General features: G+C 38.9%; 1 protein-coding gene across 1 annotated transcript in view; it reads left to right on the top strand.

The window, feature by feature from the left end:
- Positions 1-1,034: 1,034 nt before the first annotated feature.
- Positions 1,035-13,719, top strand: part of RXFP1 (relaxin family peptide receptor 1) — an 88,427-nt gene continuing 75,742 nt past the window's right edge. Inside the window, exon 1 of the mRNA XM_074338389.1 lies at positions 1,035-1,326. Within this exon, the coding sequence (XP_074194490.1) occupies positions 1,278-1,326 (49 nt within the window). The 5' untranslated portion in view covers positions 1,035-1,277. The remainder of the gene's footprint in view (positions 1,327-13,719) is intronic.

Genomic DNA, 13,719 nt, shown 5'->3' with positions numbered 1-13,719 from the left:
CTCACGGTATTAATTACTTCTACAGGAAAGAACAAAAGCAGTGTTAATAAAACCTTGAAGCCACCGTTTAGAAATAGGCTTCTTATGGTGAAGTCAATGTAATTTAAATAGATTCTACCTGTAGAGTGGTTAGGAGGCATTAGCCTCACAAACACATTTCTCATGTCAAGGGGTTACCCTCTTGTTCTGGCAATAATTATAAAGTTGCAAAATGCTAAGAATGATATAGCCTGTTTAAAAGAAAATGCATTCCATGGAAATGTGCTTTGCATTTGCATACTCTTTTTCCCACTGATAAAAATAATGAAAATCACCGTCATGTGAATGGCTGCCATTTAGTAATCAACTATTATGCATAAGGACCTTTGCCAGACGTTCAGTATGAACTGCGCTGAATGTCCAGATAGACGTTTTCCTCCAGAAAGCCAAAGCTCAGCTAAGAATAAGCAACACAACTCTAAAGTAACAGACTATGATGCAAACCCAGCAAGCCTTTACTCCACAACCAAGGACAGGTCCTGGTCTCCACCGTCGTAAAACTGATGAGTTCAAGAAAATTTTAGATTTGCTTTTCATTTCTTTGTATTTTTTTCTTCAAACAATAACCTATCATTCAAATGCCTAAACTCAGACAGATCATAAAAGATTGCTGTGGTTACACTTTAATTCTTGCCTTGTACTTCATTCCACAAAAGAATTTTGCCCTGTTTTTTGTTCTGTTCTTTTCCTAGCCCCAAATCATAGAGGGGGAAAAATATATTTTTCATTTGTAATATATCTCTAGCTCAATTTCTTTCCAGTAGTGGGATCTTGATCAGTTCAGACGTTTGTCAGTGTTCATACACACCCTGATTTGTAGACGTCGCAGGACATAGAAACAAGATGTTTAGCATCAACAAAAGCCTGTACGTTCTCTGTCTGAAACTTTTCCTAGCTGGCTGAGCTTTGTCTGTGTTTGCGCGGGTGTGTGGGGTGTGTGTGTGTGTGTGTGTGTGTGTGTGTGTGTGTGTGTGTAAAGAAGCATATTAAGACTTCTAAGAGAAGGAGGGTGGGAAGGAGAGAGTCTGAGAGAGAGGAGAGAGGGAAAGGAAGAAAGAAAAGAAGAGGGAATGGAAAGAGAGAGGGAGAGGAAATAAGAGAGAAAGGAGGGCGGACTGCTTTATAGCTGCTAAGATTGCAGACAGAAATAGCACACAACCACCGTGAGCTTCATGCGACTCAGAAACCAAGACTAAATTGTATTCACTTTTCTTAATCAGTTGCTCAGAAAGAAGGAAATGACATCTGGTCCTGTCCTCTTCTACCTCTTGATTTTTGGAAAATATTGTAAGTATGCTCAGTATTTAATTTTGTATACCTTAGTAGTTTATGAAATGACCACAAGTACAAATGTTACTTACGTGATGCTTTTGAGATAAAAATGCTTTTTTCTGACAAAACTGTAATCTCATTTCAGAATTATTCTTCTTAATACATTTCTGGTATTTATATTAAAAACTGGAATATGTTGCCAGTGTCAGGACTTAAGCAAGACTAGCGTGCCAATATCAACCAATGCTTCATAGCAACCAATTTGTGTAACTGATATTAACAATTAGTTTATAAGTCATTTTATAATATTTTATAAGTCATTTTATAATATTTCAGGAGGAGTAGTCCCTAAACAGATCAGGTTCTAGGAATATGCCCGTTGAAATATCCTGGGAAGTCTTCACATTTGCTCTAGTTTTTATGTGGTTGTAATAGTCCGTTGTCCTAGTCCTGTGTGATTTGATATCATAGGTGTGCCTCCTCAGAGGGAGACGCATTTAAAAACTTTTTTTAATTAGTAAGGTTTTTCACTGTCCCTTAAAAGAAAAACATGGAAAAGTACAAAGCAATGAAAAACACAGACACATGAAAAGCCCAAATGGACATTTTACTTTTGCTATAATGACAACTTTTGTTTTCTCTGTGTGTGCCATAGGTTATTTTTCAGAATTTTTTTAATCAAGGGAAAGAGTCGTTCTGCATTAAACCCTATTTAAATTATATTATGTAAATAGAAATAAAATGGTTTTTGTTTCTTGGGTAATAGATGATGAGAAGGTCAAAGCAAATCAAGAAAGAAAACTTTCTGAGTAACTTTAGTATTTTGTGATCCTGGCCATGAATGAGATTTAACAAATTTAGAATTCACAAGCATGTTTATATTCCCTTATCTCTTATTTTATTTAGTTTTTTATTAAATTTATTGGGGTGACATTGGTTAATAAATTATATAGGTTTCAAGTGTACAATCCTATAATACATCATCTGTATTATATGTTTACCACCCAAATTCAAATCTTTTAAAAGTTTACAAAAGTTTGTTTACACAAAGGTATTCTATTAAGAAATGGCTCAGAATAAATTTAAATCCTTATTCTCCCAATTCTGATGGCATGTGCCACACCAACGTGATTTTTTTTTTCCTTTCTCTCCTTTCCTCCTGCTTTCTAGTACACCTCACTTTAATGGTCAAAGGAGAGAGAGAGCATCAAAGTCAAAAAAATTATCAGAATCCTAGAGAAACATTCTAGTTCCTAGCTTTCTCCATCTCTAATATTGATTACTGACATTCCCATTTTTTAACTAGGGGGGAAGAATCAAATTGCAAACACCCGCCAGAAACCGGGTGTTTCTAATTATAATCCAAGTGTTTAAACTATCAGAGTTTTGAGATTTGGCACCTACCGCCTTGTAAATCAGTAACATATTCTACCATCTCTTATTCCATTTCAACAAAATGAATAGGTTGATTAAACCAAAGAATACTTCCAAATAGGCATTCTAGTATGAGGAATTCAAGGGTAGGTGTGCAAAAGGTGTTCAGGGCAGGTTAAGAAGCAGCTTTGGCTAATGTGCTACCTACCAGTCATTTCAGGTTAGTAAAAAGGTTCCCTGCTTACATATTCTTTTTTGTTAATAAAAAATTATTTTCAAGGGTAAGTGGGGTGGAGGGTGATAGAGGAGGGTAAAGGGGACAAATATATGGTGATGGAAGGAGAACTGACTCTGGGTGGTGAACACACAATGTGATCTATAGATGATGTAATACAGAATTGTACACCTGAAATCTATGTAACTTTACTAAAATTGTCACCCCAATAAACTTCAATTAAAAAAAATTATTTTCATGAGCAGAAAATCTAAAATAGATAATAATAATGATGATTATAATGTCAAAACCCTACAACTTTTTAAATTTAAGTTCTTTTGATTTAAACTTTTTTTGATCATGCAACTGTGAGTACTAGAGAACTCCAAGCCCTCATCCTTCTCTGCCTTGCAAAAAAGATGAGGGCATAGACATCCAAGGCCCTCTGAGTGGGTGGAGTGGAGGGGCATTTGACAGGGACCCCTGAAATAGCCATCCATACCCATGACTCCCCTTTTAGTTTATCTCATCACTCAGCCTCATCTAAGAGAGGATTTCCTATGTGTCCAGCAAAAGAAGTCAACAGTGACATAAAAGGGAAGTCTTAAATCTCTGCAACTGCCCCATGGTTGTTTGTTTATTTGTTTGTTTGTTTGTTAATCCACTTTCCAGTTGCCTGGGAACAGTTGTCATGGGAGACAGCTGACTTAAGGTGCTTAGCAGCACTATCATGTACCAGCTTTGTGGTTTTTTGACAATGACTTACCCTCTCTGAGGCTTAGTTTGTAAAATGGCAATAAAATCTCTTTTACCCTGTCTACCTCCCGGATCCCCGTGTTTGTTTTTTATTACATGAATTACCTCCCTGTGTCTTCAAAACAACTCTATTCTGTAAATACAATTAAGTACACAAGGAAGGCAGGGCCCAAAGACATTCAGTACCTTCTCACACGACTCAGGGTAATAAATGCCAAGATGTGAATGCTTTGAAAGCCTATGCTCTTTCCCCTAGGCCATGAAATTCTCAGTGGAGGTAATGTGTGTAAAAGGGCTTTGCAAACGTTAAGCCCTTTATAGACTTAAGCAATTATTAGTCAGCATTTTAACCCAAAATACTTACCGAATGCCAGCTACTTGAGTAAGCAGTAAGTGGGACGAAAGGATGACCAGGCATGATTCCTGCTCTGAAAGGGTAGCGTAGAGAAGACAGCAAGTTAATCTGGGATTACCCAACAATGAGACAAGGGCACAAGGAGAGGGAGACAGTAAGATTCAGAAAACGTTTCCTTTTAGCCTGGAGAAATTCCTCAGTCTATAGTCTAGTTCGCTATATTGCGCCAGTGTGAATTTCTTAGTTTTGAAAATGTACTATGGTTGTGTAAGATTTTACCATTAGGAGAAGCTGGGTAAAGGGTATATATAAAGGTCAATAACTTGAATGTATAGAAAATTAGACTCCACCTGTATTAACCCCAGGATTTTGCTTAGAAATCACTTTGTTTCCAGCGCCTGGCACAGAGCTGTACACATAGGAAGTACCAATAAATATGAGCTTAATTCCTATGTTAGCTTACCTCGCCCTCTTCTTGGATATCTACCTATTGGGTATTTTTCTCCCCTCGTTATTGCCACACCTCCAGTAGCTCTATTTTCTGTCTTATGCCTAGTGATCCAATGTGCTCTCATCTTCTTCAATTCTGCCCCTTCACCCATCATCCTGATCAGAATGACAATCATCCATCACTGAAACCAACAGCTCTTTCCTTCTTTGGAGAGAAGCAGGGGCAAGTTGTTAATATTTCAAATTTAGGTTTTGTTCTCTATGGCAACCAAGACAAAAGTCGAGTGGAAAAAGGACTGTATACAGCAAGGTCTCCTGCTGCTAGTGCTAGAAACTGGTATTATCCTGTTAAACAGTTACATTGTATAGTAATTTGGATCTCTGATTTTTTTGTCATATAGATCCATTGCATAATTGAGTACTACCTGATTAAACTAAGGCCACTTTGTTTCTTAAATCTTCCATAATAACAAATATGTCTTTTATAAATAATCAGTGCTCTCAAAAAATGTCTAAGAATTTTTATTTGGGACAGGGCCTATTGGGGTTTTCTCACTGGCAGCTTTAGGCCACGTGGAGCCCTTGCCTCTGTCATTGTGCTGGCTCCTCTCTCCACCGCTCTCTCGTCATCCTCCCTCCACTACCCCTCCCCTATTTGCCACAGGGATTCAAGTTCTCATTCTTGGAGCAGAACAACACAGCTGTCTGCTTAGCCCCTGTCTCTGAACCCAGTTCCAGGTCTACCGCTAGTCAGGGGTGGCCCCTTTGGATGAAACTGTCACCCAGGTGATTAGTTCCAAAAAAGGACACCAGATAATCTTATGTATTCTTTAATGCAAGATTCATCCTTTTTAAAGAAAAAACACTTACAATTTGAAATCCTTTTTTGTTTTTGTTAGGAGATGGAGTATGCACTGGAACACAGAGGCTGTACAGTTATATGAGCTATTTCATTGATTAAAATATCTCGTTGCACTAGTGTCTCCTGAAAACCTTTCCTCTTGACTCGTATCTAATTCATTTAAAGAAAAATAGTACGAAGAGTTTTTTTCTGCCTCCCGCCCTCTGAGTCTCAAGTGAATTGTTGTCTAGTTGGACAGTTTCTTCTTATGTCTCTCAAGGACTTTTTTTTAACTTAAGTTTCATAAAATCAGACTTTTCTGAGTTCAAAGGTAACTTAAATTTATAAAGTACAATGCCCTTGTTTTTACATAGAAACTGGGGCCATTTAGCTGTGTTCCTTTTTGTTTTCAGCTCTGTTATCCTTTAATCACTTTTAAAAGTGGGTCTCCAAATTTCATATGTAGCATAAGAAGGGCAGGAAATATCAGAAGGGTAAAATATCACCTTATAATAGAAAGAACCTAGACTGAGGTTATGAAAATCAATTTATTATCCACCAAAATTCTGTCCTCAAAGATTGAGACTTTGCCAATACACTTAAGCAATACAATCATTTTTTCACATACCTGCATGGTAGGTACATGCTTTAAATCATCCTCACAACCACGGAGAATATGGACAGAAGAGAGAAGGGTTCTGATTATACTTTTCTCTCCCCAAGTCCATGCTTGTATCAGGCCCAGAGGAACTTCACTGAAAGGGGCTTTTAGAATTCGTAGAGTAGCGTAAGATCCGGTGGATGTTTTCCCAATCTGCATGCCCTCTCCCCTCCAGTCCATGCTCCAGGGCTATTCCCCAGACAACTACACTATCCATAAAGCTACAGTCCTTCCCCAGGCCATGCAGATAATGGATCTGGCCCTAGGAGCCATCTCCCTGAGGTGGGGGGGGGGGGGTCTTTCCGTGTTGCAAGTTGAAAAATGAGACTTGGGTATTGCCACACAGATGTCCAGTGAGCCAACAATGGACAAAACTTTGCCAGCTTCTCAGGAATAGTTGGTAGTTGCCAGTTGTCTTCCAGTTTCAAGACAGATGTTTTCTTTTCTCTAGATACCCACCCCGAAACAGCTTAGGCACCAAATAACTAGGTGCTTAACCTCACCCATTATCCCTTCCTTCCCCGCCCCTCCCCCAAAATGAATACCATCTCTTCTGTCTTCCTTCCTATGCTGAGGCTGGTGACAGAAAGAGGAGGCAGAGTTGAGACTGTTCACATTTAATAGCGTCACGCTGAACTTGTTCTTTTCCCCCCTCTCCGCACCTTAGCACGCACACAATTTCCTGAGATGGAGTAACATGTTTTCCAACTTTGTGAGGATGGAAAGGACACTTAGAGAAGCAACACAGTGCATCTTCACTGCGTATAAAGCTCCCCAAAGGTACTCAACAACTCATGATTTGGTAGCAAATAAATCCCACACTGGTAGTAACTATCCATTACCATGCCAGTCTGCTTTCTTATTTTTCGTGTGGAATGAGACTGTCTTTGAATTTTGGTTCCTGCGTTGAGATGAAGTGGGTATGTGAGAACTGCAAAGTCTCCCTGGTCACTGCCCCACCGCCTTCAAGTTTTGATGCTGCGATGTGCTCAGTTTCTCCTCCTCTTCTCTTCTCCCACATATAGTCGGTTTCGTGCCAAGCGAATTTTCTTTCCTTTTCCCAGGAACATTTCCTTTCCTGGCCTCCAAGTGGCCCAGATATTGATTTCCAATTCTAATCAACCAATTCCTTTCTCCCCTAACACTTGATTTCTGCTTTTTTATCTTAACGATTCTCTCTATTCCTTAGTCTCACCAACCCTCCTGACAAAATCCACACAAAGAGAAACTGTGCTCTCTTGGTCCCAAAACTTGAAACCAGAATTCTTATTCGTACCCGCCTCTTCTCCCTAATATCCCCTCCTCACAAATTAGGATTTTCATAAAGGGTAGCTGCCTATTAAATATACTCTATGCAGATTACATGTCTACACCCACTTTGTGGTTACCTGGATTCATGGACATTTGGGCTGATTTTTGCAGTATTTAGTAAGATGGTTCCAACATTGGACCCTCACAGTACAAGGAAGTTATGACCCTGAGTTTTCTGCAGTTGTGGCCATTTAAACACATAAATGTTACTTTACAGATTTGATATTGAAATGTTATAAATTAAGACATGCAAATGAACATGAATTGATAAATTTTGAACAAAACTTATAAATGTATGTACCTGGATCAGCTGAAAGAAATCAGAAAAGCTTTTATTCAGGTCCCATATTACAAGTATAAATTATGAAAATAACTGATTAAGTTCTCAGAAGCATAAGGCACTGGTTTCTGAGATAGAACACAATTCAGGCTGCCTTTATGCTCACTAACAAAACCTCTGATCCTTATCTTTCTTTTTTATCCTCTTCCCTCATCTTCCATAGCTCATCGCAGCCTTTTGATGTTTTAACAGATTTTTCCCAGAGCAGGCTAGAAATGCTTGACTCATTTTCAGTAGTCCACAAGATTTTCCATTTTTACTTTCCTGGTTGTGTCTGATTTGTTGGAAACTGCAAAACTGCTTCATGGTTTATAAATGTTTCTACTTTCTCACACATTTCAAACTTAGACAAGAAGACGTCATTAGTCAAACTTTCTGTTAGGTTCTCTTAACCTCCATGTAACCTCTCTCGTTGTGTTAAGATCAAGAGAGGTGGCTGGTTTGGCTAAGTTAAATTTAGTTGTTTTTTTCTCTCTGCTCTTCTGATTGCAATCCTTACCCCTGATCTTTTGAGCTCCAACAGCACAATTTATGCTCTCTGGAAAGAAGGATTGTCTTTGTTGAAATTCAATAACTTTTCTCAGTAACTAAGCATTTATCTCTAGTGTTGACCTGAAATCATGTGGCAAATCATTTGTCCATCAGATCCATTTCAATGTTAAAAAATCTGTACAAATCTTTTTGTCGTGCTGCTGACACATAGGCATCTTTTTTTCAGTTTCTATGCTAACATAGATAGCAGGTTCAGTATCTATGCTTCTCATGCTCCATTATAGTCATTACCTAGGAGGAGCTGCACAAAAAAATTAAATAGATTCATTCTCTTCCCTCTAGGTGTTCGCAATCTAAGACAAATAGATATGAACAGACACAAGCTATAATTATTAAATTAAAATGTGAACAGATAGGTCAAGGCTAAACATTTTATCATTGTGATATCTCCATACCATTGTTCCTATGGTACAGTTATAATGAATGCCTAAACAGATCAATGAAGAAGGAAAAGTGAATGTGGTACTTACTGATCAAGAAGCATGGAACATAACAAGGCGGTGTACTACGGAGGAATCAAAGAGAGAATGGTGCTGAATGGTGTTGAATATAAATAAATAGTGTTTGTGGACAGAGAGCGAGCCTACAGAGATAAAAGGTGAATTCAGTGAAATCAGCCAGCAGCCCTCGATATAGACCAGGGTAAGGAACAAGCTAAGACATGTGTCTGTTGGTGATGAGGTTAATGTAACCCTTATAAAGCCATTCTATGTGACCCAGTTTCCGAATGAGTTCACATTTAAAGAAACTTGTCTAGCATGAGTATTCACCTTTATTCATGGCTCTGAAAAGATATGAAGAGTAGTGCATCATAAATGAGCTACACAAGTCCTATTAAAGTTCTGCGCTCTCTCCTCTTCTCCATCATTCTTCAAGCGCCAGCAGCCCTTGAATCTTTTCACCCACAAGACTTCTCCCTTTGCTCCAAGGCTGTGTGTGGGGACACCCCATCTGCCTCTCGTTTCCCCATCACTCAGCCCTCCTGACGCACTCCTAACTAAACACGCCCCTCGGCTGCGAGGTCTTCCTGGGCCCAAAGTTTGTTTTCTGTTCTGACTAATTGTTTCAGGAGAATTCACCTCTCAGGTTTTGTCCTTTTTTATTTTTCGTTTTTCCTCAGAAAGCACAAGGTAGGGGAGGAGTCCAGAGGTTAAAAAGGCAATGCCAACATTCTCTGTAAGGAAATGTGAGGGTGGAGGAACATGTTATAAACTGTTACACACACACACACACACACACACACACACACACTTTAATAGTTTTCCCCTTTCATTAATATTAAGTAAATCAAAACTAGATCTAGTATATGGTTAAAAAAAAATTGTATTTTAGGCAACAAATCCCAGATATGCAGAAATGAAATTTTATGTTTCTATTACTAAACTTAGAGCTCATAACACCTACATAAAATGATAGACATTTAAATTTGCCAGTTCAAAGTAGTTTGTTTTAAAAATCAGGCACTTTTAAAAACATAAACACAATCTTAGTCATTTAAGAATTCTTACCTACTCCGCCTTTTCCCCTTCTGCCCAATAGCATCTAGGTTCAGGGGCAGCTTCTGAAATGTCAAAGTGCAAGGGCAGGTAGAGAGAGGGGCAGATGTAGGTACATCTATAGTCATTTGTCAGCTTCTTATGACATTTAACTCATTCCTCCGAATGTTGGCATCAGCACCCGCAAAGCATGTAACCACTTCCATATTCTGCAGCTACCAGCACCAGGCAATCCAGATGCTTCTAACCCAAACAACAACACAGCTTTATGTTGACTGCTCAGAGCCAGGCTTCTGAGGAAAGCATACAGACCTCACATGTCCTTTCTTGCCTGTCAGGGGTTTGGGGCTGACTCAGACCTGTCTCTAGCCTGCCCTCCACCATAGACACCCAGTCCCCTCTCCACACGCGGGCATATGGCTTCTGTTAGAGACTTGCCCTTTCCTTGGGAATCATATTAGGATTCGAGATAAGAATCACCTCTGCATAGGCAACCTCCCCCCACCCCCAAACTTTCTTGGTGATTTCCTCCCCCTGCGTTCCCCTAAGGAGTTTTAGATTCCAGAGCGACAGGATGTTTTGTTCTCACATTTAGCTCCCACCAAGTTCAGAAGAACTGCTTCGAGGCCATCAGACGTGCTTATGCCCTGCTACAGGTTGTGGAAAGACTGACTCAATGATCTATGCCCTTCAGTATTTGGTCTTGATATTTAAAGCTAAGATGGTAGAATTCAAAAACTAATCATAAATAAAAAGAAAAAAATATTCTCTCTCTCAAGCATCTCTTTTAGGCCGTTGAAAGCCATGACATTTAGGGTTTGGAACTCAGGCAATAATTTGACTATTCTAGAAAGGTTCTTTTGTGCTCTCCCTTCCCTAGGCAAGAAAGTACAAGACAGTGTACTGCCTAGTTTTGGTGGTGGAAGGATAAAAAAGGAATAATCAAGAAAGAAGCATATTTGGATCTGTCGTAAAAGCATGAAACTATAGGGGCAGAAAACTTTTCCCTTCTTTCCTCTAGATTCTTTGGCTGATCTAAAAATTAAATTGACATAAGACAGATTAACAGGAAAAAAACCAAACTTCATATATACAGAAGACCCCTTCTGTACATATGAGACCCCCCATCCACCCACCCACCCCCACACACACACACACCTCCCAGCCATCAGGTAATTAAAGCTTATATAACCTCCTGAGCTAGGCAGAAGGGAGTCTGGGACTTTAAAGGGGAAGAAGACAATTCCAGGAAGATGAAAAGAGCAAATGTTTGGTAAAGAGATGTTTGCCCTGCCCTGCAGGGAAGTCTTTCTGATACGAAAAGGTACCTCTGATAATAGCTGTCTTCCTGGGACAATCCCCTTTCTAAATTCTTTCAGACGATTAAGGGGAAGACAAAAGCTTTTCCTGAGTCTGCCAGGTTTTAATTGCTTTCAGCTCAAAACAGTCCACATGCCTGAGTAGCACACTTTGGGGTGGGGTGTGCTGCTCCCCCTCAGATTACTTGGTAAACAGGAATTATAAGCATGAAGCCACAGTAATTTGAAATCGTAATGAAATATCCTAGTAAAATATAAACTTGAGAATTTGCAAGACACCCAATGTCAAATATTTAGCTGTATTTCTCAATAATGTCAAGTGGACACAAGTGAATGTACCTGTTTACCCTCACTTTCAAAAAAATTTCTAAAGGAATATCAAAATTTTCAATATGTGCATAACGGTGGTTAGACTTATTCACTTTATCAAAGGGGTATCTGAATTTGGTATTTCTTAGGTCACACAAAAATGCGCCCTTTCTGTTTGGATTCTAACTCAAAATCATGACTCAAAATCCTGTACCCCTTCTGGGATGATACCCTCCCAACTCTTCCATTCTGTTGCCCAAACTGCTTCCTCTTATTTCACTTACCTTTTGTGTAGTTTTTATTTTTAATGCCTTTCTCCTACATTTTACTATATGCTTTCTTTTCCTGTTGTTCTAACCAACACTAACCACAGTATGATAGACGAGAGCATCAAAATGAGAAGTGTTATTCGAATTGTGAAAACTCCCAGATCGCTGTGTTTATCTGTTAACTTTCTTCCACAGATCCTTCCTGATGGAAGGTAGAAAAGCAATGGAGCTTGTGATAGACAGTCTGGCATGACGCTCTCATCCTCCCTAGATGCTGTGCTGTCACAAACACTCTCCTCTAGTTGTCCGGGAACCAACACTACTTTTAAATTTATTCTGGGGGGGATTGCTGCACATTTTTAATATCTATTTTAATGTGTTTTATTCTCCATATGTAGATACACAAAAATGCGCTAGACCACAGTTACCAGATTCTGATTATTGACATGAGTTATTTATATTGCTACAGTTGTAGTTAGAGTCAGCTACATTATTGAAGTTCTGGTTAAATGATAGACACTTGTAAGTGTTGTTTAATTAAATTTTCACATGAACCCGGAAGGGTAATGTAGCCTCACCTCTCCAGATGAGAGACTACATCTCAGACTTAGGAATTTGCCAAGATTTGGAAGTGCTTAATTCAGGACTTGAACTCAGGTTCATCTGACACCCAAGTCTGAGTTCTTCCCATTCACCATACAATCACCAAAATCATGACGCATAGTTATGTATTCTTTCTCTCATTTTATGGGATATGTGTTCGTATTCCCATTTACAGATGGGCAAACTAACCAAGCAAGTTGAACGTAGTTCAGATCTACCACTTAATTGCTTCCCCAGGCAAGAGGAGAAGGCACTGTAGGAACAGGTAGAGCGTGGGCAAGGCTGCAGGGACGGGAAAGGGCAGGGAAGGTGAAGGAGGTGACAAGGAAGGCGGGGTGGTTTAAGGGCAGGCCTGAAGCAAATGACTGGAGAGAAAGTTAGAGAAGATCATTGAACTATGTCATCATGTCTTTGTAAGCCACACTTAAGAATGTACTTCAGACTACAGTAAATGAGTCATTGGAATGGAGGTTTTCCATGGAATGATATAAAGAGATTTATTCCTTAAGAAGGAGCTCTGGCAACTTACCAAACATGGTTTCCAATGTGAGAAACTAAAAGCAGTTACTAAAGGAGGTGTGGCCATTGCATTTGAGTCACTCAAGAGGTAGAGGCTATGACCAAGCCAGGTCAGCTGCTGGGTTTTTTACATTGTTTTCTTAGGACCTTAATACATTTCTAATATATTTTCTCTCTGACCGGTACCTATAAAATAGACAAAATATGTGTGGAACACAACTCAAAGCTTTTGTTTAATCCTCCAAATGTGACAGGACTGGCTTTTCTGACACCACGCTCACTAACATCCAACTATATCTCTACTTCTCATTCCCTCAAGAGTTTGATCTACTCTGTGCCTGTATTTACCACGCCTCCTATTTCTCTTGTGTTTTCTAACGTGCTATTTTCTTCGACTGCATAGGGCTTTTGGATCCAATTTGCAAATAAGGGAATTGATAAAACATACCAGAAAGCATTGTTAGCAAAGGTGCGAGCAATAATGACTGGACAATAAATAAATGGACAAAGTGTTTATGCGCAGTCATTTGAATCCAATGGAAGGTACTGATTATCTAGAAGTACAATCTGTACTCTTTAATCGATGAGTAACTTTGAAACACAAGGCCGTTACTAAGAAGTTATTAGCCAGCAAATTTAAGATTTTTATTCAGCAACTGTAATTTCCCAACAGTGGAAAAGCAGCATGTATATAAATAATTTAAAATATCATATTCATGGAGCCACGGCCTAATATATATAGGAATATAATTTTACTCCCTCTGTTTTAATACATTTACATTTTAATCAGTAGCGCTATCCATGATAGGTTTTATGCCCAGGTGTACATTCATTACTTTATTTCTTGGGTTTTCCTTTATAAAGGACACAATGAGAGTAAGAGGAAATGATGCTGCAAGTTTAAGGCACAACATTAAAAATGTATCAGCAATACCCTCAACCCTGAGCATATTTTTAATCTCCCTAAAAGCTGTATAACCATGGTCATTTTCTCTAGAGATAGAGCTTGCCAGAACATCTTTAAAATAAAAATACTTTA

Source organism: Rhinolophus sinicus, linkage group LG07 (genome assembly GCF_036562045.2).
Source record: "Rhinolophus sinicus isolate RSC01 linkage group LG07, ASM3656204v1, whole genome shotgun sequence".
Classification (NCBI taxonomy): domain Eukaryota; kingdom Metazoa; phylum Chordata; class Mammalia; order Chiroptera; family Rhinolophidae; genus Rhinolophus; species Rhinolophus sinicus.
The sequence above is the reverse complement of the archived record's forward strand: the minus strand, read 5'-3'. Positions and strand labels throughout refer to the sequence as shown.